The sequence below is a fragment of the Oncorhynchus keta genome, chromosome 20 (assembly GCF_023373465.1).
Source record: "Oncorhynchus keta strain PuntledgeMale-10-30-2019 chromosome 20, Oket_V2, whole genome shotgun sequence".
NCBI lineage: Eukaryota > Metazoa > Chordata > Actinopteri > Salmoniformes > Salmonidae > Oncorhynchus > Oncorhynchus keta.
Genome location: NC_068440.1, coordinates 37,024,510 through 37,052,224, shown reverse-complemented (window position 1 = coordinate 37,052,224; position 27,715 = coordinate 37,024,510). Strand labels below are relative to the sequence as shown.

Sequence of the window (27,715 nt, the reverse complement as noted above, 5' to 3'; positions counted from 1 at the left end):
ACCCTATTCCCTATGCCAGGACTCCCCAACCCTGTTCCCTATGCCAGGACTCCCCAACCCTATTCCCTATGCCAGGACTCCCCAACCCTATTCCCTATGCCAGGACTCCCCAACCCTGTTCCCTATGCCAGGACTCCCCAACCCTGTTCCCGGAGACATACCCTCTTGCAGTGAAATCCTACTGGAGGGTATCTCTCCAGTAACAGGGTTGGAGTTAAAACCTACAGGAGGGTATCTCTCCAGGAACAGGGTTGGAGTTAAAACCTACAGGACGGTAACTCTCCAGGAACAGGGTTGGAGTTAAAACATACAGGACGGTAACACTCTAGGAACAGGGTTGGAGAGCCCTGCCCTATACAGACCACTACTTTTGACCAGAGCCCTATGAATGCAGGTCAAGAGTAGTGCACTATATAGGGAATAGGGTGTAATTTGGGACACACACTTGGTAATAACCAGGAGAAGGACAGCAAACGGACAACATAGTACGTGAAGGGATTTATTACCCATTCATAAGCCCTACATAACCCATTCATAAGCCCTACATAACCCATTCATAAGACCTACATAACCCATCCATAATCCCTACATAACCCATTCATAAGCCCTACATAACCCATTCATAAGCCCTACATAACCCATTCATAAGCCCTACAGAACCCATTAACAAGCACTACATAACCCATTCATAAGCCCTGCCCTACATAACCCATTCATAAGCCCTACATAACCCATTGATAAGCCCTACATAACCCATTCATAAGCCCTACATAACCCATTCATAAGCCCTACATAACCCATTCATAAGCCCTACATAACCCATTCATAAGCCCTACATAACCCATTAACAAGCACTACATAACCCATTCATAAGCCCTGCCCTACATAACCCATTCATAAGCCCTACATAACCCATTGATAAGCCCTACATAACCCATTCATAAGCCCTACATAACCCATTAACAAGCACTACATAATACTTAATCAATGCTTATGTAGTGTTTATGAATGTGTAATGAAGTCTTTATGTAGGTAACCTTCAAATAAAGTGTTATCAACCAGTCATTAACTATGTGTTTATCTGATCCACAGCCAATTAAAGCATTATTCTGCATAACTATGTAGATGTAGATTACACATGACATCTCTATCACCATGCACTTGTTTTGGTCTATGGAACATGTGTTTTATTGTACTAGCTGTTATCAGAAGCACATCTAAGGCTCGCCGACAGATTTGAGTAGTTTGGTTTTTAAATAGATTACACAGTGAAGACAGTCCCTCGTTATAATGCGTTTTCCACCTCCCACATTCGGATGTGCTTGTTGTGTCCTGGAAACAAGCAATGCCTTGGCAATGAAAGACAAATTGATTCCTTCAGTGTTGCCAAGTGTCAAGCCTAACTGCCACCCAGTAAACAGACTGGGAAATGTCTCCAACGTATCTTTGACAGTATGGAGTATTGTTCCCCTCTTAAAACAGAATGTCTGCCAAACTGATCCCATTGGTCTGCAGTCCTCCAACACTTGTGTTTATATATCCACGCCATGGGAAGTCCGAGAAACAAGGTTTCTAAAAGGTTTGTATCTTCAGATTTGGAAGCTGCTCGACACTGTGGAGAGGAATTCGGTGTCGTACATAAAAGGGTTTCTCGGGTTGAGGAGTCAGTGTTATAATCCATCAGAAACAGCTCCTACTCCTGGTCGTCGATATATCAGCATCCATGAGGGTCTTTCTTTATAAGCTGCTTTTAAAAAACAGACAAGAGGACCCTGATATGGGGCCATATTGAGATATGGGGCCCTTACTGGGTCTCATTGAAAAGGCCCTGAGCCGAAACTCTTATCCCACTGAGAACACTGCTGCTCCAACTGGTCTAGCAGTCTGTCCACCGAGTCCTCCTTATTGTCCAGCTTCAGGTACCTGCGGGCACAGCCCAGGTCTAACCGGGGCCAGCTGCGATGCCTCTGTTCCTCTACGGGGGTGAGCTCCGGGGTCTCCACACATCCAACCATGTTCACACACACGTCCAAGCTGCGCTCCCTCCGCGTGGGCTTGTGCTGCACTATCTGTGGGTCCGCCCCAGGTCCCCCGGGTCGCGTGGCCCCTTCCTGTAGACGTATTACAGTCTGGGGCCCGTGGGGGCCTGGGTTAGTCCTGTAGCTAAGACTATAGGAGCGCCTGGGAAGCATGGCTGTGACCTCCGACCGCTCCCAGTCGTCCCCTCCCAGAGTGGACATGGAGCTGGCTGACACCAGACAGTTGTGGAGCTTAAAGAGGTGAGCGGGCTGGGGGTCTGGGCTGGAGCCCCCTACGCCTGGCTCACCACCGCCCCACAGCGTGTTGAAGTCTGTCTTGCTGGAGTTGCAGGAGTTGGAATGGGAGGAGTGGAGGGAAGGGGTGGAGGCTGACTCCTGGTGGTGTAGAGCCTCCGTCTGTACGGTGGCCTGCTGGTACGTATAGTCAGCCCTCTCCTCCTCCTCCCTGCTGTCTCTGGTCGTCTGCAGCAGGGGCTCTGAGCTGGCCAGCTGCTGCAGACAGAGGATGTTAAGGTGGGTGGCAGGCAGACTGCTCACCCACTGGTAGTGTCTGGCCATGGAGTTGGCTGCTGACATGTCTGAGAGGTCGGCCGAGGGCACGGCCGCCGACACTGAACAGATGACGCTCTGCATCTGGGCCAGCAGCATCTGGGTCTCTCTGTCGCGGTTCTCGTACAGCACCGTGTTGGCACAGATGAGGATGAACAGCCCCACGCCCATGATGACTGGTCCCAGGAGCTTCATCCGCTCACTGTGGATCAGACTGGCCGTGGTCAGGAGTCTCTTAGCCCCCAGGTTCCAACCGGATGACTGGGGCTCAGAGACACCCTTACCTCTACCTCCTGCTGCTCTGTCCACAGAACCAGAGCCTTGTTGTCCAAGTCCAAGGAGCTGTGATGATCGGTGGGACCGGTAGGGCCAGTACCCAGCCACTGCCAGAGCCGTGCCCACCACCACCACAATGACCCCCAGCACTAGGAAGGCTCCTGGCACAGAGCGGATCCGCAGCTTGCCTTGGATCAGGCCCTCCTTCTTCTTCCGGCCCCGAAGGCTGAAACCAGACATCCGTTGGCGTGGGGAAGGAGAGCTTGGCGTTGGGCTCCCGGGGGCCCCGGCCTTCTGGGTCTTCATGGTGCGACTCGGTCCAGCGCCCTATCGGAACACTGTGGAAGAACAGCAGGTTAATAGAAGAGACTACTAACGTGGCTTCTGCTTCCTGTATAGTTTTATACTGTTGTTGATATTGTTCACCTCCCTCCCTCCCTCCCTCCCTCCCTCCCTCCCTCCCTCCCTCCCTCCCTCCCTCCCCCTCCCTCCCTCCCTCCCTCCCTCCCCCTCTCACCCACTCCCTCCCTCTCACCCACTCCCTCCCACCCTCTCCCTCCCTCCCTCCCTCCCTCCCTCCCTCCCTCCCTCCCTCTCACCCACCCACTCACTCTCCCTCTCACCCCCCCTCCCTCCCTCCCTCCCTCCCCTCCCACCCTCTCCTCCCTCCCTCCCTCCCTCCCTCCCTCCCTCCCTCCCTCCCTCCCTCTCCTCTCTCTCTCCTCCCTCCCTCCCCCTCCCTCCCTCCCTCCCTCCCTCCCTCCCTCCCTCCCACCCTCCCACCCCCTCCCACCCTCTCCCTCCCTCCCTCCCTCCCTCCCTCCCTCCCTCCCCTCCCTCCCTCCCTCCCTCTCTCCCTCCCTCCCTCCCTCTCCCTCTCTCTCCCTCCCTCCCCCTCCCTCCCTCCCTCCCTCCCTCCCACCCTCTCCCTCCCACCCTCTCCCTCCCTCCCTCCCTCCCTCTCCCTCCCACCCTCCCTCCCTCCCTCCCTCCCTCCCTCCCTCCCCCCTCCCTCCCCTCCCTCCCTCCTCTCCTCTCCCTCCCTCCCTCCCTCCCTCCCTCCCACCCCTCTCCCCCCTCCCTCCCTCCCTCCCTCCCTCCCTCCCTCCCACCCTCCCTCCCTCCCACCCTCTCTCTCCCTCCCTCCCTCCCTCCCACCCTCTCCCTCCCACCCTCTCCCTCCCTCCCTCCCTCCCACCCTCTCCCTCCCTCCCTCCCTCCCTCCCTCTCACTCTCCCTTTCTACTTTGTTTTGTTTCTCTTTTTAATGTAAAGTGTGTTATGACCCCATGTTAAATGCACTTTAAATAAACTTAGACTTGACACTGCGGAAACTGCACTGTATCCTGTAAACAATGAACTCCTTATCCTCGTAGAGACGATGATCGTAGGTTCTGTTCTCACTTCCATACTGCGGAAACTTTGTTGCTCTATTGTTCTCCTGTAAAAACAGCTTCTCAGGTTTTTGATATGTCACACAACCAAATGTTTCCCTGTTGAGACACTTTGTTCAACATGTTTTATATAAGAGGGAGATAAAAGGTATTTCGTTAATGTTTTTATTCCTTTGGAGATTAACAGATTTATTACCACGTTTTGCATCACAGCAACCTTATTTTTTCTCCATTTTAATCTTCACAGAAAATCATTAAAGTTAGATAACTATTTTTAACAAACCGTTCCAAACCTTTCATGTCGTTGGCGAGCTTGTAAATTGTAAAGGTACAAACAAAACCCGGGGGAAACACTTCTCTCTCACGTGGCGTTCTACTTGAGTGCACACATGACCATAAACAAGGTGAAACAGCTTAAAACGCTTTAGCTGCAATTAAGCTGCTAAGCAACAATTATTTTAAAACCTAGTGTCTCTAGTACCAAGATGATCTGATAACACTCAAAACACATGAAAGTCAAGTACATTTTTAAAATGTTGATTCCTTGGGCCTCCCGAGTAGAGCAGCGGTCTAAGGTGCTGCATCGCAGAGCTAGAGGAGTCACTACAGACCTTAGTGGAGCAGCGGTCTAAGGTACTGCATCGCAGAGCTAGAGGAGTCACTACAGACCTTAGTGGAGCTGCGGTCTAAGGTGCTGCATCGCAGAGCTAGAGGAGTCACTACAGACCTTAGTGGAGCTGCGGTCTAAGGTACTGAATCGCAGAGCTAGAGGAGTCACTACAGACCTTAGTGGAGCTGCGGTCTAAGGTGCTGCATCGCAGAGCTAGAGGAGTCACTACAGACCTTAGTGGAGCAGCGGTCTAAGGTACTGCATCGCAGAGCTAGAGGAGTCACTACAGACCTTAGTGGAGCTGCGGTCTAAGGTACTGCATCGCAGAGCTAGAGGAGTCACTACAGACCTTAGTGGAGCAGTGGTCTAAGGTGCTGCATCGCAGAGCTAGAGGAGTCACTACAGACCTTAGTGGAGCTGCGGTCTAAGGTGCTGCATCGCAGAGCTAGAGGAGTCACTACAGACCTTAGTGGAGCAGCGGTCTAAGGTACTGCATCGCAGAGCTAGAGGAGTCACTACAGACCTTAGTGGAGCTGCGGTCTAAGGTACTGCATCGCAGAGCTAGAGGAGTCACTACAGACCTTAGTGGAGCTGTGGTCTAAGGTACTGCATCGCAGAGCTAGAGGAGTCACTACAGACCTTAGTGGAGCTGCGGTCTAAGGTACTGCATCGCAGAGCTAGAGGAGTCGCTACAGACCTTAGTGGAGCAGCGGTCTAAGGTACTGCATCGCAGAGCTAGAGGAGTCACTACGGACCTTAGTGGAGCTGCGGTCTAAGGTACTGCATCGCAGAGCTAGAGGAGTCACTACAGACCTGGGTTCGATCCCGGGCTGTATGACAACCAGATGTGATTGGTAGTGCCATAGGGCGGCGCACAACTGGCCCAGCATTGTCCGGGTTAGGGGAGGGTTTGGCCGGGAGGGGCTTTACTTGGCTCTTCGTGCTCTAGCGACTCCTTGTGGCGAGCCAGGCGCCTGCAGGCTGACCTCAGTCCGTCAGGTGAACGGTGTTTCCTCCGACACATTGATGCGGCTGGCTTCCGGGTTAAGAGGGCGGGTGTTAAGAAGCATGATTTGGCGGGTCATGTTTCAGAGAACGCATGGCTCGACCTTCGCCTCCCGAGCCCGTTGGGGAGTTGCAGCGATGAGACCAGATCGAAATTGTGGAGAAAAAAAGGGGGTAAAATACCAACAAAATTAAGAAAAACGTTAATTCCTTTGTCACATAATCAACATGTCCTGTTCATTTAACAAACAATCTTCTGCATCCCAAATCTTACCGTATTCCATACAGTGTGTTTCTTTTGACCAGAGCCATGTACAGTGAATAGAGAGCAATAGTAATGGCTCCTATTGTAGGCACCAACTCCTTATTGTAGGCACCAACTCCTTATTGTAGGCACCAACTCCTTATTGTAGGCACCAACTCCTTTTTGTAGGCACCAACTCCTTTTTGTAGGCACCAACTCCTTTTTGTAGGCACCAACTCCTTATTGTAGGCACCAACTCCTTATTGTAGGCACCAACTCCTTATTGTAGGCACCAACTCCTTATTGTAGGCACCAACTCCTTATTGTAGGCACCAACTCCTTTTTGTAGGCACCAACTCCTTTTTGTAGGCACCAACTCCTTTTTGTAGGCACCAACTCCTTTTTGTAGGCACCAACTCCTTATTGTAGGCACCAACTCCTTATTGTAGGCACCAACTCCTTTTTGTAGGCACCAACTCCTTATTGTAGGCACCAACTCCTTATTGTAGGCACCAACTCCTTATTGTAGGCACCAACTCCTTATTGTAGGCACCAACTCCTTTTTGTAGGCACCAACTCCTTTTTGTAGGCACCAACTCCTTTTTGTAGGCACCGACTCCTTTTTGTAGGCACCAACTCCTTTTTGTAGGCACCAACTCCTTTTTGTAGGCACCAACTCCTTCATGGTTCATTGGACAAAGCCTATGGAAAATGAAAATAGAGTCTTTGTGGCGTTTTTGGGATAAAAAATGAGATCTTATACATTTTCTTTTGAGATCATCTTCATCAGCTAACGTCACTTTCTCTGAATTTTGAGGCATTTTTGTCATTAAAAAAAACAAAACACAAAAAGACTTCATTGTCCATAAAAGTCATGTTACGTGACTGGAATAGTCTCATAGAACAAAACGTATAAGATTTCCTAAGCCCGTGTTAACCTCAGACCTTATTTTCTAAGTTCATCCCAAAACCCCATTCTTTCCTCATTCCTTTTCCCCATAGGAATGGCTAAACAGAGGTAAACTCCTTTCCATTTTTGTTCTTTTAGGACCGCAAGCAAACGAGCTTTATAGGGTGTCGTTTGGACTCAGCCTCACTGTGGCCAGATAACACAGAGAAAAACAGAAACGCTGGACTGAAATGGTGGAACTGGCACATGGTGAAGACATGTCTTTTCCACTGTTAGGTAAATATTCATACACAGAGACAGACGGGGGCCACGGGGCCACATCCTTTGGCTTGAGTTCATCAAAGCACTTTAGATATGGTTTAGAATGAATGATGAAACCCGGCACAACTTCATAGGCTCCGTACTGGTCTCCCAAAGGACTTCTTTAGTCATAAACTATATGTAAATGAAGTGGCAGAGTCTGGTAGCAGCAGTTGTGATGTGTGTGTGTGTGTGTGTGTGTGTGTGTGTGTGTGTGTGTGTGTGTGTGTGTGTGTGTGTGTATGTGTGTGTGTGTGTGTGTGTGTGTGTGTGTGTGTGTGTGTGTGTGTGTGTAGCATGAATGTGTATGTGTATGTATGTGTAGCATGAATGTGTATGTGTGTGTGTGTAGCATGAATGTGTATGTGTGTATGTGTAGCATGAATGTGTATGTGTGTGTGTAGCATGAATGTGTATGTGTGTGTGTAGCATGAATGTGTATGTGTATGTATGTGTAGCATGAATGTGTATGTGTGTGTGTAGCATGAATGTGTATGTGTGTGTGTAGCATGAATGTGTATGTGTATGTGTGTGTGTAGCATGAATGTGTATGTATGTGTGTAGCATGAATGTGTATGTATGTGTGTAGCATGAATGTGTATGTGTGTGTGTCTGTGTATTTCCAGTTCAAGTGTTCAGCAGTCTGAAGGCTTGTAGATAGAAACTGTCTCTGAGCCTGTTGGTATGAGACATCATGCTCCGATACTGTCTGTCTGACGGTAATGGAGAGAACTGGCTGGTGGCTGGAATGTGTGGGGTCCTTGATGATGCTGCGTGCATTCCTCAGGCATCGTTATGATTAGATGTCCTGGGTGGGTGGGAGCACGGTCCCAGTGATGTCCTGGGCCATCTTCACCACCCACTGGAGGGCCTTGCGGTCGTGGAATGAATAATTCCCGTACCAGGCCGTGATGCAACCGGTCAGGAGACTCTCAATGGCGCAGTGGTAGTATTTGGAGAGGACCGGGGTGACATGCTGAATTTCTTCAGCCGCCTTAGGAAGTAGAGACGGTGTTGCGCACTGTTGACAATAGTGGTGGTATTGTCGGTACATGACAAGTCTTCTGTGATGTGGACACCGAGGAACTTAAAACTTGTGACTCTTTCTACTGCAGTCCCATTGATATGGAGTCTCAGAGCGAGGGTACTGGAGTCTCAGAGCGAGGGTACTGGAGTCTCAGAGCGAGGGTACTGGAGTCTTCAGAGCGAGGGTACTGGAGTCTTCAGAGCGAGGGTACTGGAGTCTTCAGAGCGAGGGTAGTCCCTACTGTGGCATGTAATTTACAACACTACTTTGAATTCCATCCTCATTTAGTTTGGCTTATTTGACCTCAGTGGAGACGCAGGGCTGGTTTTGACAGCCACTACATCCTAAATGGCACCCTAATGCACTATAAATGGAATAGGGTGCAATTTGGGACACAACAAAACAGCAATTCAGTTCAGTCAGAGATGTGGATCAGAATTCAGTTTTCAATTATCAATTTAGGCCCTGTGCACACTCAGATTGTACAACTGATGCACAACACATTAAGGCCCTGTGCACACTCAGGATGTGCAACACATTTGACACAATAATTGTGATGCAACAGAGAGTTTGGTATGAACCAATATGTCTACAAAATCATTGTTTACACAATGTTTGTGTAGGGCCTAATGTTTTTTTGTGTAGAAAAACAACCATTGTGTAAAAAACGAGTTGAACTTGTGTCCAGACCAGAGAGTTACAGGTTCAAATGCCATCTGGGTGATCTGGATAGTTAAAGATGCACTATGCAGAAATCGCTCCACCATTTCCTGGTTGTTAAAATTCTAATAGTTCACCTAATTTTACAAAACTTTGGGTTTTACTAAACGCAAAAACAAAACATTAGGACGGGAATTGTAGAAATAGAGCACATAGAATAGCTCTACCACTTCTTAGACGTGCGTTCAATGAGAATGACAGATCTATAACTAACAGTTCTATGTGAATTTGGTCTGGTTGCCCAAAAGTGTACACATAGCAGCTTTAAAGTGTACGGCTGCTAATTCCACTCTCACTGAGAACAGTTCCCTGGCTGCGTGGAGAAAGAACATTCCCTCTAGTTGCCTGACTGCGTGGAGCAAGAACATTCCCTCTAGTTGCCTGGCTACCTGGAGCAAAAACATTCCCTCTAGTTGCCTGACTGCGTGGAGCAAGAACATTCCCTCTAGTTGCCTGGCTACCTGGAGCAAAAACATTCCCTCTAGTTGCCTGACTGCGTGGAGCAAGAACATTCCCTCTAGTTGCCTGGCTACCTGGAGCAAAAACATTCCCTCTAGTTGCCTGGCTACCTGGAGCAAAAACATTCCCTCTAGTTGCCTGGCTACCTGGAACAAAAACATTCCCTCTAGTTGCCTGGCTACCTGGAGCAAGAACATTCTCTCTAGTTGCCTGGCTACCTGGAGCAAGAACATTCCCTCTAGTTGCCTGGCTACCATGAGCAAGAACATTCTCTCTAGTTGCCTGGCTACCTGGAGCAAGAACATTCCCTCTAGTTGCCTGGCTACCTGGAGCAACAACATTCCCTCTAGTTGTCTGGCTACCTGGAGCAAAAACATTCCCTCTTGTTGCCTGGCTACCTGGAGCAAGAACATTCCCTCTAGTTGCCTGGCTACCAGGAGCAAGAACATTCCCTCTAGTTGCCTGGCTACCAGGAGCAAGAACATTCCCTCTTGTTGCCTGGCTACCAGGAGCAAGAACATTCCCTCTTGTTGCCTGGCTGCCTGGAGCAAGAACATTCCCTCTTGTTGCCTGGCTGCCTGGAGCAAGAACATTCCCTCTAGTTGCCTGGCTACCAGGAGCAAGAACATTCCCTCTAGTTGCCTGGCTACCAGGAGCAAGAACATTCCCTCTTGTTGCCTGGCTACCAGGAGCAAGAACATTCCCTCTTGTTGCCTGGCTGCCTGGAGCAAGAACTATCCCTCTGCTCATATGGCCACTGATCATAAATGAGTGAGGCAAACCAGACCTCACCTTTCATTTGCTAGCTGTTTTTTCCACTCTCACTTTTAATGAGTCAGGAACAAGCAGTACTATATGACAGTGGAATAAACTTAATATTTTGTTTAAATTATATAAGAGATGTATTAAGTTATATAATTATCAGGTAAAGTGACTTTGGTCCCAAGACAGCCTCTTATAGCATGGAGAGAATAGGAACGTACCTTTGACAGTCCACTCTCAAAATGTAAGTCACGTGACCGTTTCTGCGTTTTTACTGTTTCTCTTAATTCCCCTCTTGGTAATCGACAAAACACTCAGGACAATATTCTTCTACTGAATCCTGTTCCTAGGCATGTATGACGCACGGTAAATAATTATTTTGATGATTTCCAAGCTCATTGACTATGCAAAAGAGGTCCACATACTATTTAGGAGTAGGTCCATGCGTCGTGCTTGCAATATCCTTCCGTTATTATATATATTTTTTATCTGCACTGATTAGCTTACAAATATTGCGTGCAAAACGCTATTATGCGCACTCCAAATGAACTATATAATACTCGACTACTTTATCAATTAACTGTATAATAAATTGAGTACAATATACCTTGAAGACCCATATTGGGATCATGTTACAGATATCCAACCCCCCTTGCAAATAACGGTTTTATATCGGTCGCGTCATAGCAGGCTACCGGGGAGAAAACGATGGAGCGCTGCTACATTCCTTCAGTCCATTGCCCAGTCTCATTGTGCACTGGTCAGGGTTTGCGGGGAAAATGTAATCTTGTTTTTATTTCCTCTAAATTACAGATCAAATCTCCCAAATATCATACAGTTGAAATAGGCTAATAGGTGAGGGGAAACCAGACAGTGACAGCTTCACTGATTGTCTCGAACTTCAGTAGGTGCACGGTGTCAAAATATAATATTTTCCTTCTGACCTACCAGAAAAGTCTACATTTAACGTGAATTGTCTGAAGTTGGCGCTCTCCTCCAAAGATTCCGCTACACTGTAACAATAATCTTTCCACAACCAGTTGAGTGATGATAGCCTACTTTTGAATGTTTATACCGGGGAAAGTTATAGTCTACTTGCCTTTGACGCAGAATTCTTCGGTTATATTCATTGTCCCCCGACACATATCGATACAGTATCGTTTGGTTTGTTCTGTCATGTAGCCTTAGGATCTTGTCCGTGAAGAAGCAATTTAATTTGCCTATAATTTAAACCAAAACGGAAGGATCAAGGATGAGTGTGGTTCTGCTGCTCGCCGTCTCCTATAAAACTCTATCTCTTATTCAATACGTTTTCTAGATATCCTTTTCGTTCGTTACTGGGGAGAAAAAAAAAATGCATTTTCAAAAGCATTAGCCAAAAATGACGCTACATGTGGCCGCCCTCCTCACAAGACAGACCGAACATTCCCACCTCTACTTTTCTTTGACGCTTCCACTCCTTCTCCAGCCGTGATGCTATGCGCACTGCACTTCCGTGGAAATGGAGCAGTGGAGCAGGCTGCTCTTCAAGGATTATTCCATATGCGCACTGTTGACTGACTGACCGACGATCTTAATCGTAGCCAACCATTAGAAGTGGTCTCAAACATATTTAAATATGGAAGGCTAAACTCATTTATAGTTGGTGGTCAAGTTGTTGTGCCTGGTAATTCGATCAGATTTATATGCCAATTTAGTATAGCCCTACAATTTATTGTAATGAACTTTAATTGCTGCAATTGATGTGATAGTTGAAACCAAAACATTGGAAAGGAATATATTTTATTCCCATGGTTACTCATTGCTAATTACCATTGCTAGTGAGGGCATTTCTGTTAGCATGAATACAGGACTGTCAAATTACTACTGCCATCTTGTGGCTAAGGGGCACATACCCCAAACCTTTATGGTCCACCATAGAGCCCCACCGTGGAGATGTCATAATACCCATAAAACCTAGAGGTCAAACAGGGAAATGGTTCCAATCGTTATCCCACCATTCCATAGAGGATTTTAGAAACACTTAAAATAAGGGCTGTTTCATGTAGGCTAACCCTGGCGTGATGTATTGATAACCATGTAAATCGCTCTCGGAGAAGGTGACCTTAATATAGTCTTTTTTTACTCTGATTCAAAAGTAGACCATACAAATCCCTGCACATCAGTTCTGACAAATTTGCTAACAGGTATTTTGTCAATCTTAAACTTGCACCACAGTTCACAGAATGTTCCACTTAAAGAAATTGAGCCAATTTATTCAATACATTTTATAGTTAATCCAGAGATTCTTACCTTTGACTTGAGTCGGCAATGTCATCCAGGTCTTGGCATTTATAATTTATTAATGATAGTCACATTAGCATTTCATTTTTTTTTGGGGGGTTGTAAATAAAGTCACCTCGTCCTAGAGAGATTTACAGTTATAAAAACCGCCACGCCAAGTTAAACCTACATGAAACACGGTCCTTATTTTAAGTGTTTCTAAAATCCCCCATGGGAACAATGAATGGTGGACAAACAATTGGAACCATTTCCCTTAATGACCGCTAGGTGTTATGGTATTATGACTCCAACTGTGGTACTCTATAAAACAGACATTCTTGTTGCCCCTATAGTGGTGTAGTTTCTCTGGTCCCACGGTGTCATGTGCTGAGTGGAGGAACACGTACTCCGCCCTGGAGCAGAGGTTGGTTCCAACAGTACTAATCTCAGTACCCAGAACTGCACCAATTTGATCAGTATGACATGTTCATGCAACCCAACTTATTTTAGAAACCAAAAGTCAACTCCAATTGAGATCAGGATTTTTATTTTATTTTTTAAAAGTGGTAAAAAGGATTTTCCACAAAATGAGAAGATACAACCGAACAAAACAACCCCCATCCTTGCACAACATTGACAGCTCGGTATGCTTAAGTATGTCATTAAGGTCAACACACTTACTACAGCACTTGAAACGTACAAAAAAATCTATCCAAGCAAATACCCTCCAACTTAGGTCGCACATTTTCATATTTTTATTTTTACAAACACCTCAATTAAGAGACAACACTACTGGGAAAAAGATGCAGAATGACAAGCACTGTATATTTAAAATAATTGGGGAAGACACCTTGAGCGTGAGTGCCTGTGCCTGGGTTTTTCATACAACCATTTATCAAAAATACTAAAAGAAATGTGACCAAAAAAGAAAGCTGGGGGGGTTTGCTGGGGACGAGAAGAAACAGAGGGGGAAAACGATGGATGGGAGCTGTTGGTATCCTAGCTCAGGACTGTGATCGAGAACGGGAGCGAGAACGAGATGCGGAACGAGATTTGGAGCGGGACTCTGAGCGGGAGACGGAGGGGGAACGGGAACGGGCTTTGGCCGGGGAGGGAGATGGAGATTTGGACTTTGACTTGGATTTAGGTTTGGATTCAGTGGGCGTATGGGAGCGAGAGCGGGGAGCCCCCTTCTCGACTGCAGCTGCCTCGTTGTCACTCTTGGCCGGCTCACGGCTCTTGGAGCCTGACTTCCTGGAGCGATCCTTGGCTGCTGATCTAGAGCGAGAGCGAGAACGAGACCTGGACTCATCCTTCCTGCTCTTCTTCCCTTCTTTCTTGCTGCTCTTTTTGCTCTTACTGCGGCTCTTACTGCGGCTCTTACTGCGGCTCTTACTGCGGCTCTTACTGCGGCTCTTACTGTGGCCCACATCCTTGGCCTTGTGTGCACCGTTGGTGCGCTCCTCCTCTCTGCGGCCCTTGGTCTTGTCCTTGTCCTTCTTGCTGTGGGAGCGACTACGTGAGCGGGAGGCAGCACCCCTGGGGAACAGGAAGGAGCAGACAGACAACCGGTCAACTAAAATGTCATTGAACTACGGCCATGTAAAAATGGCCAACACCCCAAGCAATAGCTGGCCATGACATCTGCTAGGACATCTGGGTAGGGAGGACAAAGTCCACATTGGAGTCAAGAGCTCTGGGTAAGTGGACATTTACTACACAGTGACTTGAGATACAGGTGATGTCCCTCAGAAAACAACTAAGTACAGTCGCAGTAGATAAGGGCAGAAGTAGAGTGTAATAAATGGCACCCTATTCCCTATATAGTGCACTAATTTTAACCTAAACCCGTCAAAAGTAGTACACTGCATAGGGAATATGGTTCTATTTGGGACACATTAAAGGGGTCAGGGATCACCCATGAGTTAAACGTTGCCTGCTCTCTGGGACTCACCTGGAGCGGGAGCGACTGCTGCTGTCACTGCGGCTGCGGCTCTTACGGGACCTGCGGCTCCTGGAGCGAGACCTGGAGACAGAGGGAGGTGAACAGAAGTTAAAAAGGTAAGCCATGTGCATGAAAGATGCTTGAGGGGTTCGGGTGAAGTGCAGTCAAATGGAAGTGTGAACTGGTGGGAAAAGCAGTGCATTGAGGGGGAGGGAGCACAACTGAAGAAACTAGTCCTTTGTTTTAATGAATGCATTTTGCTCAGTCGCTGATTAAAGATGGTCCATTGAATAACTACTCGTTATGATTTGCAGCTCGGTCTCATATACAGTGGAAATCCCATCCTCTTCTAGAAGGCCTACTCAGTGCTGGACACGACCAATTAGGCTTTGTTTACACAGGCTGCCAATTTTGATATTTTGCCCAATTATGGGTAACAGATCTGATTGGTCAAACGACTAATTAGTGGCAAAAAAAACAAAAGTTTTGTGAATTCAGCCTTAGCTTTAGTCACTGATCAGACTGATCACCTTGCATCAAAAATAACTATGAGACTTGTAAACAATAATACCGATTTAGCTACCTGGAACGGCTGCGTGAGTAAGAGCGCTTGCTGCGCTTGGCCCCGGGGCGGTCCTCAATCAGCCGGATCTTCCTGCCGTTCACCTCTGTGCCGTCCAGCTTCTCCAGGGCTCTCTTCATGTCAGAGTATAGCCTGAACTCTATCACGCCCTCGTTCCTGCGTCCTTTATTGGTGTCAGCATACGTCACCTCACCCGCCTGCCTCATGTAGTCCTGGTGAAGGAAGGGAAAGGGTTGGGATTTGGCCAGCAAACCACAAAGATATTAATGAATTAATAAATATAGGTCATTCTATAATGGTACACATTATATACACATGTTTCATGTTATATATGTATTTTGTGAACAGCTAGAAATTTCTGATTTAAAGTTTGTTCAAGCATGACAATTATGGGCATTTAATTCAATGACGAAGGTGCACAAAGATGGCGGATTTCAGCTATGACGTCATTGTTTAAGCACTACCCACAGAGTTAAAAAAAAATACGTCTCACGACATGGTAAAACGTCTACAATCTACTGTCGTTTCATGTTTTCCAAATTGCCGCCATCTTGGGATCATGTATACCGTGACAATGAACATACAAAAACAAGCGTCACAGAGAGCAGTACGATAGGGAGAACACAGTAAACTAGGCATGTGTGGTAAGTGCATGGGGACCTCCATCTTTATACACCTCCACTACTGTAAAACCATTGGGTCTTATGACTAAATGTACATGTAATAAGGCTATAGCATGTTTCTCTCCAAAACATGACCATAGGATGCAGAAATCATAATGAAGAAGAGTTATTTTTTAAATCTTTATTTAACTAGGCAAGTCAGTTAAAAGGCGGCAGGGTAGCCTAGTGGTTAGAGTGTAGAGGCGGCAGGGTAGCCTAGTGGTTAGGGTGTAGAGGCGGCAGGGTAGCCTAGTGGTTAGAGTGTAGAGGCGGCAGGGTAGCCTAGTGGTTAGAGTGTAGAGGCGGCAGGGTAGCCTAGTGGTTAGAGCGTTGGATTAGTAACCGGAAGGTGAATACAAAATTAGGCTACATTAATTAAGTTCAAATCCCCGAGCTGACAAGGTACAAATCTGTCGTTCTGCCCCTGAACAGGCAGTTAACCCACTGTTCTTCGACCGTCATTGAAAATAAGAATTTGTTCTTAACTGACTTGCCTAGTTAAATAAAGGTAAAAAAAGAACAAATTCTTATTTTCAATGACGGCCTAGGAACAGTGGGTTTACTGCCTGTTCAGGGGCAGAATGACAAGATTTGTACCTTGTCAGCTCGGGGGGATTCGAACTTGCAACCTTCCGGTTAGCAGTCCAACGCTCTAACCACTAGGCCACCCTGCCGCCTCCAACATTCCTGAATAACCCGTCGCCACCATACCTTCAGGTCCTGCCAGCTGCAGCGACTGGACAGGTTCTCAACGATCAGCCGATAGTCTGTCCTTGCCGGTGGGCCATATCTGTCTCTGCCACCACGCCCATACCCACCCCCACCTTCAAAAGTAACAAGGATAGAGCAACAGCAATTAGGGCAAGGGGGTACACCGAGAGGACAGCCTCAACACTAATCTCCAAGCTACATTATGTAAACAATGGCCACATAAAAAAATATGGGAGAAATTTAAATAGATTACAGATGGGGGAAAGTAATGACAAAAACAAGCTAACCAAAAAGAAACAAAACAAAATCAAATCCTGTGTGTAGGTTAATTAATGTAGCCTAGAAACCTGCACATTTCCATCAGGAACACTGACATAACCTACTCCTCATCTAAACTACTAAATTATTAACTGATGAGTCACGCTTGGGTAGAACTGAATACAAAACTCTACATAACTTAAAATGAAAAGCTAAGAAAAAAAAAACTACATAAAAACCTGACTGAAAACAGTACTTACGGTGACACTAATGTTTAACTTAACTAGCACATCTAAAAATATTAGACATTTCACATTTGTTTCAGGCACCTATAAGAGCTCAACCCACATCGGTTCCTAACCCAATGGCATCCTCACCACCCGGCCTGGGACTAATGGGACAAGCGGTCTTCATTCACATTGGCTCCCTTTTTTGGTCTGCCCAGGGGCCCAGAATGGTCAAACCACACTCTTGGTTGGAAAGGGGACACCATGGCCAGGCCAGCAATAGGGGCAGGCAGTCAGCAAAGGACTCTTTCAATTAAAACATTGGAGGTTCTTTGTTAAATCTTTACCTTTATTATTCAACATTCATTTAATTAAAACAAAATAAAAAAGAATCCTGAATAAAACAAGCAGATTACACGATTCTCAAATTACTCAAACTAGTTAATTTATTCTAGTCAAAAATCACAGAATTTAATCAGCAAATGTTCTAAAATGGTAGTGAATCTCAAGCTAGATTCCCCCTGACAATTTGAATGAATACGAGTGCATTTGTTTCCCCTGTGATAGTTTCAAAATCAAGCACACTGTTTCCCAAGATAACGGCATGTCATTTGGTGGTTGTGGTTCATGTAATTTTAATTCCAATCATCAACTCAAATATAAAAAAAAAAAAATCTGTTCTCTACACCCATTATTCAAACAATTACTGTTAAGTACCATAAAAGGGTTTAATTCAGTAGTACTAGCTCGTCCGTGATGTGACTACGTCTGCAATACAATAGGATGGGCCTTCCCGGGTGGCGCAGTGGTTAAGGGTTGGGTTGGCGCCCAGGCTCTGTTGTAACCGGCCGCGACCGGGAGGTCCGTGGGGCGACGCTCTATTGGCCTAGCGTCGCCCGGGTTAGGGAGGGTTTGGCCGGTAAGAAAATCCTTGTCTCATCGCACACCAGCAACTCCTGTGGTGGGCCGGGCGCAGTGCGCGCTAACCAAGGTTGCCAGGTGCACGGTGTTTCCTCCGACACATTGGTGCGGTGGGCTTCCAGGTTGGATTAGCGCTGTGTTAAGAAGCAGTGCAGCTTGGTTGGGTTGTGTATCGGAGGACGCATGACTTTCAACCTTTGTCTCTCCCGAGCCCGTACGGGAGTTGTAGCGATGAGACAAGATAGTAGCTACTAAAAACAATTGGATACCACAGAATTGGGGAGAAATAGGATACTTTGAGTGTCAATTATCTCATTTAGCCTTTTATCTAATTCCCCATCTCATGGATACCATTTTTCATGCCCGTGTCCAGCAAGCCAATGCTAACTAGTGTTAGCGCAATGCCTGGAAGTCTATGGTATCTGTGAGCATGCACCGTGTACACTAATTGAGACTAGGAGTGACCTAATAGGCCGGATTTAGAACAGAACCCTTGGCAGCCACTCGTCCCAGAAACTAGGGGAAACTACAACAAATAAGTTAAATATGTCCTCTTAAAAAGTTAATGGAAAAACAACTTGAGGTGCAACTAATGAAATCATAAAAAGGGATGGAATCCCAAAATGTAACGGAACACAATTACATGAACTACAACCACCAAGGACAAACTTGAGATATGCAGTAGTCTCCTATCCTACATGCACTGCCATGTTGGCCTCCTCAATCACATTTCAAATCATGTTAAAACACAGCTGCATTGTAAACTTACTTCTTCCTCCTCCTCCTCCTCCCCCTCCGCCGCCACCTCCTCCTCCTCCTGAGCCGTAGCTGCCGTCCCGCCGCGGCCCCTTTGTGTGTTCCACAATAACCCTCTCCCCACACAGGTCTTTCCCATTCAGGTCATACACAGCATCATCTGCATCGCGGGGGTCATCAAATTCAACAAAGCCATACCTTTACACAGAGGAGACAAAGCATGTTAGGCCAGAGACATGGTACAGATTTGGGATCCAATTATTTGACTAAATCTACTGCCAGACTCAAATGTATATGATACTTTTCATAAATCACAAAGTAACATTTGAATCGGTCCCACTCAGACACATTGATTTGATAAAAACAGAACATTTCCCTCCCAATTCCAACGTTCCACCTGCAACTAGCGATGGGCGTTGAGAAGACTGGCAAGTTCCAAGTTGAGAATTAAGCAGGGGTGTGTAAAAGTGTTAAAAAAATATATATGTTAAAGTAGATTATATTTCTTCCCAGTACGGGAGCTCTTTGTGAAATATTAAATCATAGAATCCCTATTAATTTTAACTTTTAAAAATGCATTACCTTTTATTAAGGTGGCATAAACTAGAGCTGACCCATTTAGTCGACAGGCTGTTGGTTGACCAAGATTTCTTTAGTCGAGCAGACAAATTCTCTCTTCTCTTTTTCAAACTCTCATGGTGTACAAGACACCCGTCTGATTCACACTGAGTGGACTGATCCATTGTGGAAGCCGTGGGCGGTGGCACAGTCCATCAGTCTAAGACATGTGCTCCTGAAATTGTATATGGTTATATTACATAAGAACAAAATGGTGCAACACTAATAAAAACAATTTATATCAAAATGCACTTTCTCCCTCGATGAATAGTGGTCTCTGTCCACGGTTCTGAAACACTTCAGTGCGCCTGTTGAATTGGCGCCGTTTCCTAGACCATATTCCTATGTGCATAATAGCAAAGTTAACCAAGATATTGGTGTTGAGAACAATACAGTGGAGGTAGCAGCAGAATGAGATGAGAAAACAGCCCTTGCCTTATTGTCTAAGAAAAGTGAGAAGAGGGGAAACCAACTTAAGTGTATAAATCAATAGCCTAACTGTTAAAATGTGCCTGGCTTTATAAATCAATATATAACTACAGAAAAAAAGAAAGATCCTGCTTATGTGTGTTTGTTTAAAAGCCTACTGATTCCGTGAGCACTAAGCCTCACGCAACGACACGGCAAGTAAACAATTCCACAGCTGTTTTTACACTTTTTTGCGTTTTGCTGCAGCAAATAAAGGCGTTAAGACTTCTTTGTGTTGGAACAGCCTCTGCGGTATTATTGATTTAGTGTTCTTTAACGCGGTTCCAAATTGCCTGGGAAATTCTATAATAATGCTACATTTTCTTGATCTCCTTCTTGCCATTATTATGATCATACGTAACATGGGAAAATAAAACGATTTGGCATGGGTCCTGAGATACTAAAAAAAAAAGGTTCTACAGCTGCAACATCGAGAGCATGGTTGCATCACTGCCTGGTACGGCAACTGCTCGGCCTCTGACCGCAAGGCACTAGAGGGTAGTGCGTACGGCCCAGTACCTCACTGGGGAAAAGCTGCCTGACATCCAGAACCTCTACACCAGGCGGTGTCAGAGGAAGGCTCCCCCAAAAAAATTGTCAAAGACCCCAGCCACCCCAGTCTAAGACTGTTCTCTCTACTACCGCATGGCAAGCGGTACCAGAGTGCCAAGTCTAGGACAAAAAGGCTCCTCAACAGTTTACCTTGTTTATACAGCACCTGTTTGGCACAATATGTACGCAGACCTGGCTCCTTACCTTTTCCCCTTTACCTCCTGAGCAACCGGTAAACATACCGGTTTCTCGAGTTTGTAACATCCTCTGCATCCATTTTGCTGTCACGTGTGTTACCGGTGTTCAAAGTTTGTTTAAAACCAATTTATTGACGTGATTATGATGCTATAGTTCAGGGGCTATTCAGACGGGATTAGTTTCACAATGGGAGGTTGGGTAATGTAATTATGTGCACAAAACATAGGTAATTTGAGTCCCATCCGAAAACTGCCACGTCAGTAATTTTTATATGGCAGGAGTGTAATAATCCCAGCCAGAATAACCTACTGTTTTTTTGGGGGCAAACTCCAATACTATCACTGTGACAGTCGACATCGTTGTGTTTTAAGAGAAATGTCTGAGTATGACCGGTGTTGATCAAGGTTTTCGCAAGAAAACAATAACGGATTTGATAAATTGACATAAGTGCTGCGAATAAGATATATATATATACACACACACACACACACACACACACACACACACACACACACACACACACACACACACAGAGAGTTGGAAGTCAGAAGTCTAAATACAGTTAGGTTGGAGTCAGTAAAACTTGTTTTTCAACCACTCCACAAATTTCTTGGTAACTAGTTTTGGCAAGTCTGTTAGGACATCTACTTTGTGCATGACAAGTAATTTTCCCAACAATTGTTTACAGACAGATTATTTCACTGTATCACAATTGCAGTGGGCCAAGAAGTTTAATAAAACTAAGTTGACTGTGCCTTTAAACATCTTGGAAAATTCCAGAAAATGATGTCATGGCTTTAGAAGCTTCTTATCGACTCAAATTATCTTAATGAGCCTATTGAAAGTGTAACTGTGGATGTATTTCAAGGCCTAACTTCAACACCAGTGCCTCTGCTTGACATCATGGGAAAATCACAAGAAATCAGCCAAGTGGTAGACCTCCACAAGTCTGGTTCATCCTGGGGAGCAATTTCCAAATGCCTGAAGGTTCCACGTTCATCTGTACAAAACAATAGTACGCAAGTATAAACCCCATGGGACCACGAAGCCGTCATACCGCTCAGGAAGGAAACGCGTTCAGTCTCCTAGAGATGAACGTACTTTGGTGTGAAAAGTGCACATCAATCCCAGAACAACAGCAAAGAACCTTGTGAAGATGCTGGAGGAAACAGGTACAAAAGTATCTATATCCACAGTAAAACAAGTCCTATATTGACAACCTGAAAGGCCGCTCAGCAAGGAAGAAGCCACTGCTCTAAAACCACCATAATAAAGCCAGACTACGGTTTGCAACTGCACATGGGGACAAAGATCGTACTTTTTGGAGAAATGTCCTCTGGTCTAATGAAACAAAAATAGAACTGATTGGCCATAATGACCATCGTTATGTTTGGAGGAAAAAGGGGGAGGCTTGCAAGCCAAAGAACACCATCCCAACCGTGAAGCACAGGGGTGGCAACATCATGTTGTGGGGGTGCTTTGCTGCAGGAGGGACTGGTGCAAAATACTTCACAAAATAGATGGCATCATGAGGTAGAATAATTATGTGGATATATTGAAGCAACATCTCAAGACGTCAGGAAGTTAAAGCTTGGTCGGAAATGGTATTTCCAAATGGACAATGACCCCAAGCATACTTCCAAAGTTGTGGCAAAATGGCTTAAGGACAACAAAGTCAAGGTATTGGAGTGGCCATCACGAAGACCTGACCTCAATCCTATAGAAAATGTGTGGGCAGAACTGAAAAAGCGTGTGCGAGCAAGGAGGCCTACAAACCTGACTCAGTTATATCAGCTCTGTCAGGAGGAAATGGGCCAAAATTCGCCCAATTTATTGTGGGAAGCTTGTGGAAGGATACCCAAAACATTTGACCCCAGTTAAACAATTTAAAGGCAATACTACCAAATTGGGTGTATGTAAACTTCTGACCCACTTGAGAATGTGATGAAAGAAATAAAAGCTGAAATAAACCATTCTCTCTACTATTATTCTGACATTTCACATTCTTGTGGTGATCCTAACTGACATAAGACAGGGAATTTTTACTAGGATTAAATGTCAAGAATTGTGAAAAACTGAGTTGAAATGTATTTGGCTAAGGTGTATGTAAACTTCTGAATTCAACTATATGCATGTATGTATGTATAAATAAATAAATTAAATGGCCTACACGTAACCCATTTATTTCTATGCATTACGCCGCCACTATAGGGAAGATGGTTCAGAAACCAAGCTGGAGTTCAGTGTGGCCCCATCACTTGGACATGTTGAATCTGTATCCTCACTCCACCAGGCTTCTGTCATAACAGTCAAATTTGTGTGTGTATATATATATATATATACTCTGGAATAAATGTTTTGGGTCACTTAGAAATTCCCTTGTTTTCCATGAAAACATACATGAAGAGTTGCAAACTGAATAGGAAATAGTCAAAAACATTGACAATGTTATAAATATATTGTTAATAAGTGTTCAAACTTTGCTTTTGTCAAATAATCAATTTGCAGCAATTACAGGCTTGCAGACCTTTGGCATTCTAGTTGTCAATTTGTTGAGGTAAATCAAGAGATTTCACTCCATGCTTCCTGAAGCACCTCCCACAAGTTGGATTGGCTTGATGGGCACTTCTTACGTACCATACGGTCAAGCTGCTCCCACAACAGCGCAATAGGGTTGAGATCCGGTGACTGTACTGGCCACTCCATTATAGACAGAATACCAGCTGACAGCTTCTTCCCTAAATAGTTCTTGCATAGTTTGGAGCTTTGCTTTGGGTCATTGTCCTGTTGGAGGAGGATATTGGTTCCAATGAAGTGCCGTCCACAGGGTATGGCATGGCGTTGCAAAATGGAGTGAGCCTTCCTTGTTCAAGATCCCTTTTACAAATGTCCCACTTTACCACCAACAAAGCACCCCCAGACCATCACAATGCCTCCACCATGTTTGACAGATGGTGTCAAGCACTCTCAGCATCTTTTCTGCCTCATATGAATATTCTTCTTTGTGATCCGAACACAAACTTAGATTTGTCTGTCCATAACACTTTATTTCCAATCTTCCTCTGTCCAGTGTCTGTTCTTTTAAGCCCATCTTAATATTTCTTTGGCCAGTCTGAGATAAAAAGAAATTCTCTTTACAACTCTGCCTAGAAGGCCAGCATCCCAGAATCACCTCTTCACTGTTGACGTAGAGACTGGTGTTTTGCGGGTACTACTTAATGAAGCTGCCAGTTGAGGATTTGTGAGGCGTCTGTTTCTCAAACTAGACACTGATGAACTTGTCCTCTTGCTCAGTTGTGCACCAGGGCCTCCCAATCCTTTTTATATTCTGGTTAGAGCCAGTTTGCGCTGTTTGGTGAAGGGAGTAGTACACAGCGTTTTACGAGATCTTCAGTTTCTTGGCAATTTCTAGCATGGAATAGCCTTCATTTCTCAGAACAAGAATAGATTGACGAGTTTCAGAAGAAAGTTCTTTGTATCTGGTCATTTTGAACCTGTAATCGAACCCACAAATGCTGATGCTTCAGATACTCAACTAGTCTAAAGGCGGACAGTTTTATTGCTTCTTTAAATCAGAACGGTTTTCAGCTGTGCTAACATAATTGCAAAAGGGTTTTCAGCTGTGCTAACATAATTGCAAAAGGGTTTTCTAATGATCAATTAGCCTTCTAAATTATAAACGTCGATTAGCTAACAAAGTGCCATTGGAACACAGGAGTGATAGTTGCTGATAAATGTCGATATTCCATTGAAAACAGACGTTTCCAGCTACAATAGTAATTTACAACATTAACCATGTCTACAGTGCATTTCTGATCAATTTGATGTTATTTAATGGGGGATTATTTTTTTATACAAAAATAAAGTGTTTTTCTTTCAAAAACAAGAATTTCGAAGTGACCCCAAACTTTTGAATAGTAGTGTAGATAACCAATGTAGTCTAGTAATACTAGTACCATGCAAATAGGTCTCAACTCTTGCTCGCATCACGTGACACATGTTTGTAATGCAATGTTTATTTATTTCGTTTTTATTTTACCTTTATTTAACTAGGCAAGATCAGTTAAGAACAAATTCATATATTCAATGACGGCCTAGCAACAGTGGGTTCGGGGCAGAACGACAGATTTGTACCTTGTCAGCTCAGGGGTTTGAACTTGCAACGCTCTAACCACTAGGCTACACTGCCGCCCCAATGTCACGTGAAGAGAGCAAAGGAATAGGGAATGTTTTTCCTAAACAAAGGAGGGATTTTGGAAACATAACTTTTCAGTCAGATAAGGCTATAATTATGTTGCAGCTTCAGCAACACGGACAGCGAGATACACACTGATTTTCTGTGGTCGCTGCAGCAGGGAGTCCAATTGCAGCGAGCTTTACACCACTCCAGCCGACGCTTACGTATGGTTATTTTAGGATTGTGTGCAGCTGGAAACCCATTTCATGAAGCTCCAGACGAACAGTTATTGTGCTGACATTGCTTCCAGATGCAGTTTGGAACTCGGTAGTGAGTGTTGCAACCAAGGACAGACGATTTTTACACCCTTCAGCGCTCGGCGATCCCGTTCTGTGAGCTTGTGTGGCCTACCACTTTGTGGGTGAGCCATTGTTGCTCCTAGACATTTCCACTTGACAATAACAGCAGTTGACCGACCAGTTGACCGACCGGTGCAGCTCTAACAGGGCAGAAATTGTCGGAAAGGCGGCATCCTATGACGGTGCCATGTTGAAAGTCACTGAGCTCTCCAGTAAGGCTATTCTACTGGCAATGTTATGTTGTGGAGATTGCATGGCGTTTTTTGTGTGTTTTTTCCCCACCAGTCAGCAATGGGTGTGGCTGAAAAAAAAAATCTATCTACAATTTTGTAGATTGATGTTGTGTCCACAAACACTATGCATACAAAAGTATCTGCAGTGGCAAATTATTACTGTTATTGTCAAACCACATCGTATTTTGGAGGGTATAAATCCATTTGTACATTTTCCATACAACTGACATGTGGCAATGTTTTAATTATTGTGATAAGCTAACATTTTACCAGTAGGTCATATCCCCACTATTTATTTTGCCGATATGGCTTACTTTCCCCTCTGTAGTAATCAGCATGAAACGTTTAGTTGAAAAATTGCTGCCGTTGCTAAGGTGTACCGGCTGTATGGAAGCACAAACTTATCACCGTCACAATATATGGCTATGCTGCTGCTATAGTTGTGATACTTTGCGGTCCTGCCTGTGTGTACTAGGGTTGAAGGGTGGGAACCCGGTTACTGAGATTTACCACCCAAAACCACTCCCTTTTCCCGGGATAAATAACGGTGAAATAATATACCTAGACAGTTAAGAATAAATTCTTATTTACAATGACGGCCTACCCCGGCCAAACCCGGACGACACTGGAACAAGTGTGCACTGCCAATCACAGCCAGATGTGATACATTTCATTTAACAGTTGAAAGTGAGGAAGGAAGCAACCATAGAGAAAGAGGTAGGCTAATAACATTTGGGGAAATATTTAGAAAGGTATATAAGCGGCAGCCTACTAATTATACCAATAGGCCCTATATTTAACTAGGCATGTCAGTTAACAAATTCTTATTTACAATGACGACCTACCCCGGCCAAACACAAACGATGCTGGGCCAATTGTGCGCATCCCCATGAGACTCCCAATCACGGCTGGATGTGATTCAGCCTGGATTCGAACCAGGGACTGCAGTGCCTTAGACCGCTGCGCCACTCGGGGGCCTGAGTCTGCAATCAATGCAGGGTGCTAACCAAATTCCATCTGCAAACATGGTGCAGTTTTGAGTACAGTTAACGTTAGACTGACTAGCCATATCGAAATAGTGAGCATTTTGTTTTTATAAACCCATGTAATATTAGTAACGGGCTTTGCAAATGGGGTCTCATCTGATCCACCAGACACCAAATAGCACCATTATGTTGGCTGTACAGCAAACTAAGTTACAGAAGAGAGAAAGTGTACACGTTGCCAGCTATGGGGGTAAGTTAACTAGCGTAACGTCGTTAGCAGATAGCTAGCATGCCAAACGTAATTTCAAGGTGCCTGCTAACGTTACCTAACTAAGATGTTGGCTATAAAACATGAACTACCTTTTATTATTATTTTTTTTAAATAGGAAGCGTCTAGTACTCAAAACAATTAGACGCTAACGTTAGCTAGGTGCTAACGACAGCTAACGTTAGCTAAAACTCGTTAACCGAAATTGGTTAACAAACTTTGGTTGTCGAGCAAATATCTTATCAATTACAACCCATACAAATAAATAATACGTCAAATTGGGTTGCCAAACTCAAACAATGTACGAGAATTGTCAATAAACGGCGCTTCAACAGGCCTAGCAACTAGGCCACGAACTCAACGCGGTTAGCTAGCGGTAAGCTAGCGGTTAGTTAGCGGTAAGCTAGCGGTTAGTTAGCACAGAACAACGACACGGAGAGCGGCGTTCATTTTGTTACCCGTTTTTCAGGTCAACTTCAAGTATCTTCCCATAGCCTTTGAAGAACTTCTCGACGTCCTTTTCCCTCGCTCGATAGCTCAATCTTCCGATGTAAACTCTCGACATTTCCCCTGTGCTGATTTTGTGTAACAGTCACAGGAACAAAAGACACAGTTGCGCGGTAGTGGGGAAAAGGCACATATATTATACACGCTATTCTGAACACTGTAGGATCAAGCGCAGAAGTGGGCGTACCATCAATAGTAGGTCCAAGGATCTTTATACTGCTGTTCAAATGTAGCAAGTTTGCAATTACAATTGGTTATGTCTTGTGTGCGCCCTGTTAGTTCATTCACTTTCCAAATGTTCAGTCCATATATATATATATAAAACATTCCATTTTTATTTATTTATTTTTAGGCCAGATTGATTGCCATTGGGTCTTTTGTATGTCAATGGTGTCAACATGAATCCCAGTTTAATTCCAGAATGACCTTAACATGTAAATGCGATAACTGTGTGAATAAACAAGGTGAAGTTGACTTGTATACCTGGTAGTGTCAATGATTTCTATATAATTGAGTAGTATAGATGATTATACAGTGGCTTGCAAGTATTCACCCTCTTGGCATTTTTCCTATTTTGTTGCCTTACAACCTGGAATTAAAATTGATTTTTTCTTTTGGGGGGTTCTATAATTTAATTTACAAAACACACCTACAACTTTGAAGATGCTAAATATTTTTTGTGAAACAAACAAGAAATAAGAAGAAAAAAAAGAACTTGAGCGTGCAAAAC

The 27,715-nt window shown here is 44.9% G+C and overlaps 2 protein-coding genes across 4 annotated transcripts; both read right to left on the bottom strand.

Moving 5' to 3' along the window:
- Nucleotides 1-1,164: 1,164 nt before the first annotated feature.
- On the bottom strand, nucleotides 1,165-11,776 carry LOC127909986 (transmembrane protein 200A-like). Of its 3 annotated transcripts, none has more exons than XM_052472780.1 (2): nucleotides 11,394-11,776; nucleotides 1,165-3,202 (listed from the first exon to the last, which is right to left on the bottom strand). In XM_052472780.1, exon 2 carries the CDS (start codon nucleotides 3,168-3,170, stop codon nucleotides 1,815-1,817), a length of 1,356 nt encoding a protein of 451 aa, XP_052328740.1. In that variant the 5' UTR covers nucleotides 3,171-3,202; nucleotides 11,394-11,776; the 3' UTR covers nucleotides 1,165-1,814. The 3 variants fall into 3 exon arrangements, with proteins under 3 accessions (XP_052328740.1, XP_052328742.1, XP_052328741.1); XM_052472782.1 differs by lacking the exon at nucleotides 11,394-11,776 and adding an exon at nucleotides 10,516-10,772; XM_052472781.1 differs by lacking the exon at nucleotides 11,394-11,776 and adding an exon at nucleotides 6,147-6,800.
- A 1,310-nt stretch (nucleotides 11,777-13,086) lies between these two features.
- LOC118399660 (serine/arginine-rich splicing factor 4-like) lies at nucleotides 13,087-27,172 on the bottom strand. Its single transcript, XM_052472779.1, has 6 exons — nucleotides 26,937-27,172; nucleotides 18,629-18,817; nucleotides 16,458-16,542; nucleotides 15,085-15,296; nucleotides 14,511-14,582; nucleotides 13,087-14,095 (listed from the first exon to the last, which is right to left on the bottom strand). The coding sequence occupies exons 1-6, from the start codon at nucleotides 27,041-27,043 to the stop codon at nucleotides 13,561-13,563; spliced, it is 1,200 nt and encodes a 399-aa protein (XP_052328739.1). The 5' UTR covers nucleotides 27,044-27,172; the 3' UTR covers nucleotides 13,087-13,560.
- Between the last annotated feature and the right edge of the window lie 543 nt (nucleotides 27,173-27,715).

Bases quoted from the DNA above. Each gene is read 5' to 3' on its own strand.
- LOC127909986 (XM_052472780.1), bottom strand. From the start codon at position 3,170: ATGAAGACCCAGAAGGCCGGGGCCCCCGGGAGCCCAACGCCAAGCTCT.
- LOC118399660 (XM_052472779.1), bottom strand. From the start codon at position 27,043: ATGTCGAGAGTTTACATCGGAAGATTGAGCTATCGAGCGAGGGAAAAG. The intron at 18,818-26,936 runs GTAACAAAATGA...CTCTGTGTAAAG, and splicing joins GAAGTTGACCTGAAAAACGG to GTATGGCTTTGTTGAATTTG. The intron at 14,583-15,084 runs GTAGCTAAATCG...CTCTGTCTCCAG, and splicing joins TACTCACGCAGCCGTTCCAG to GTCTCGCTCCAGGAGCCGCA.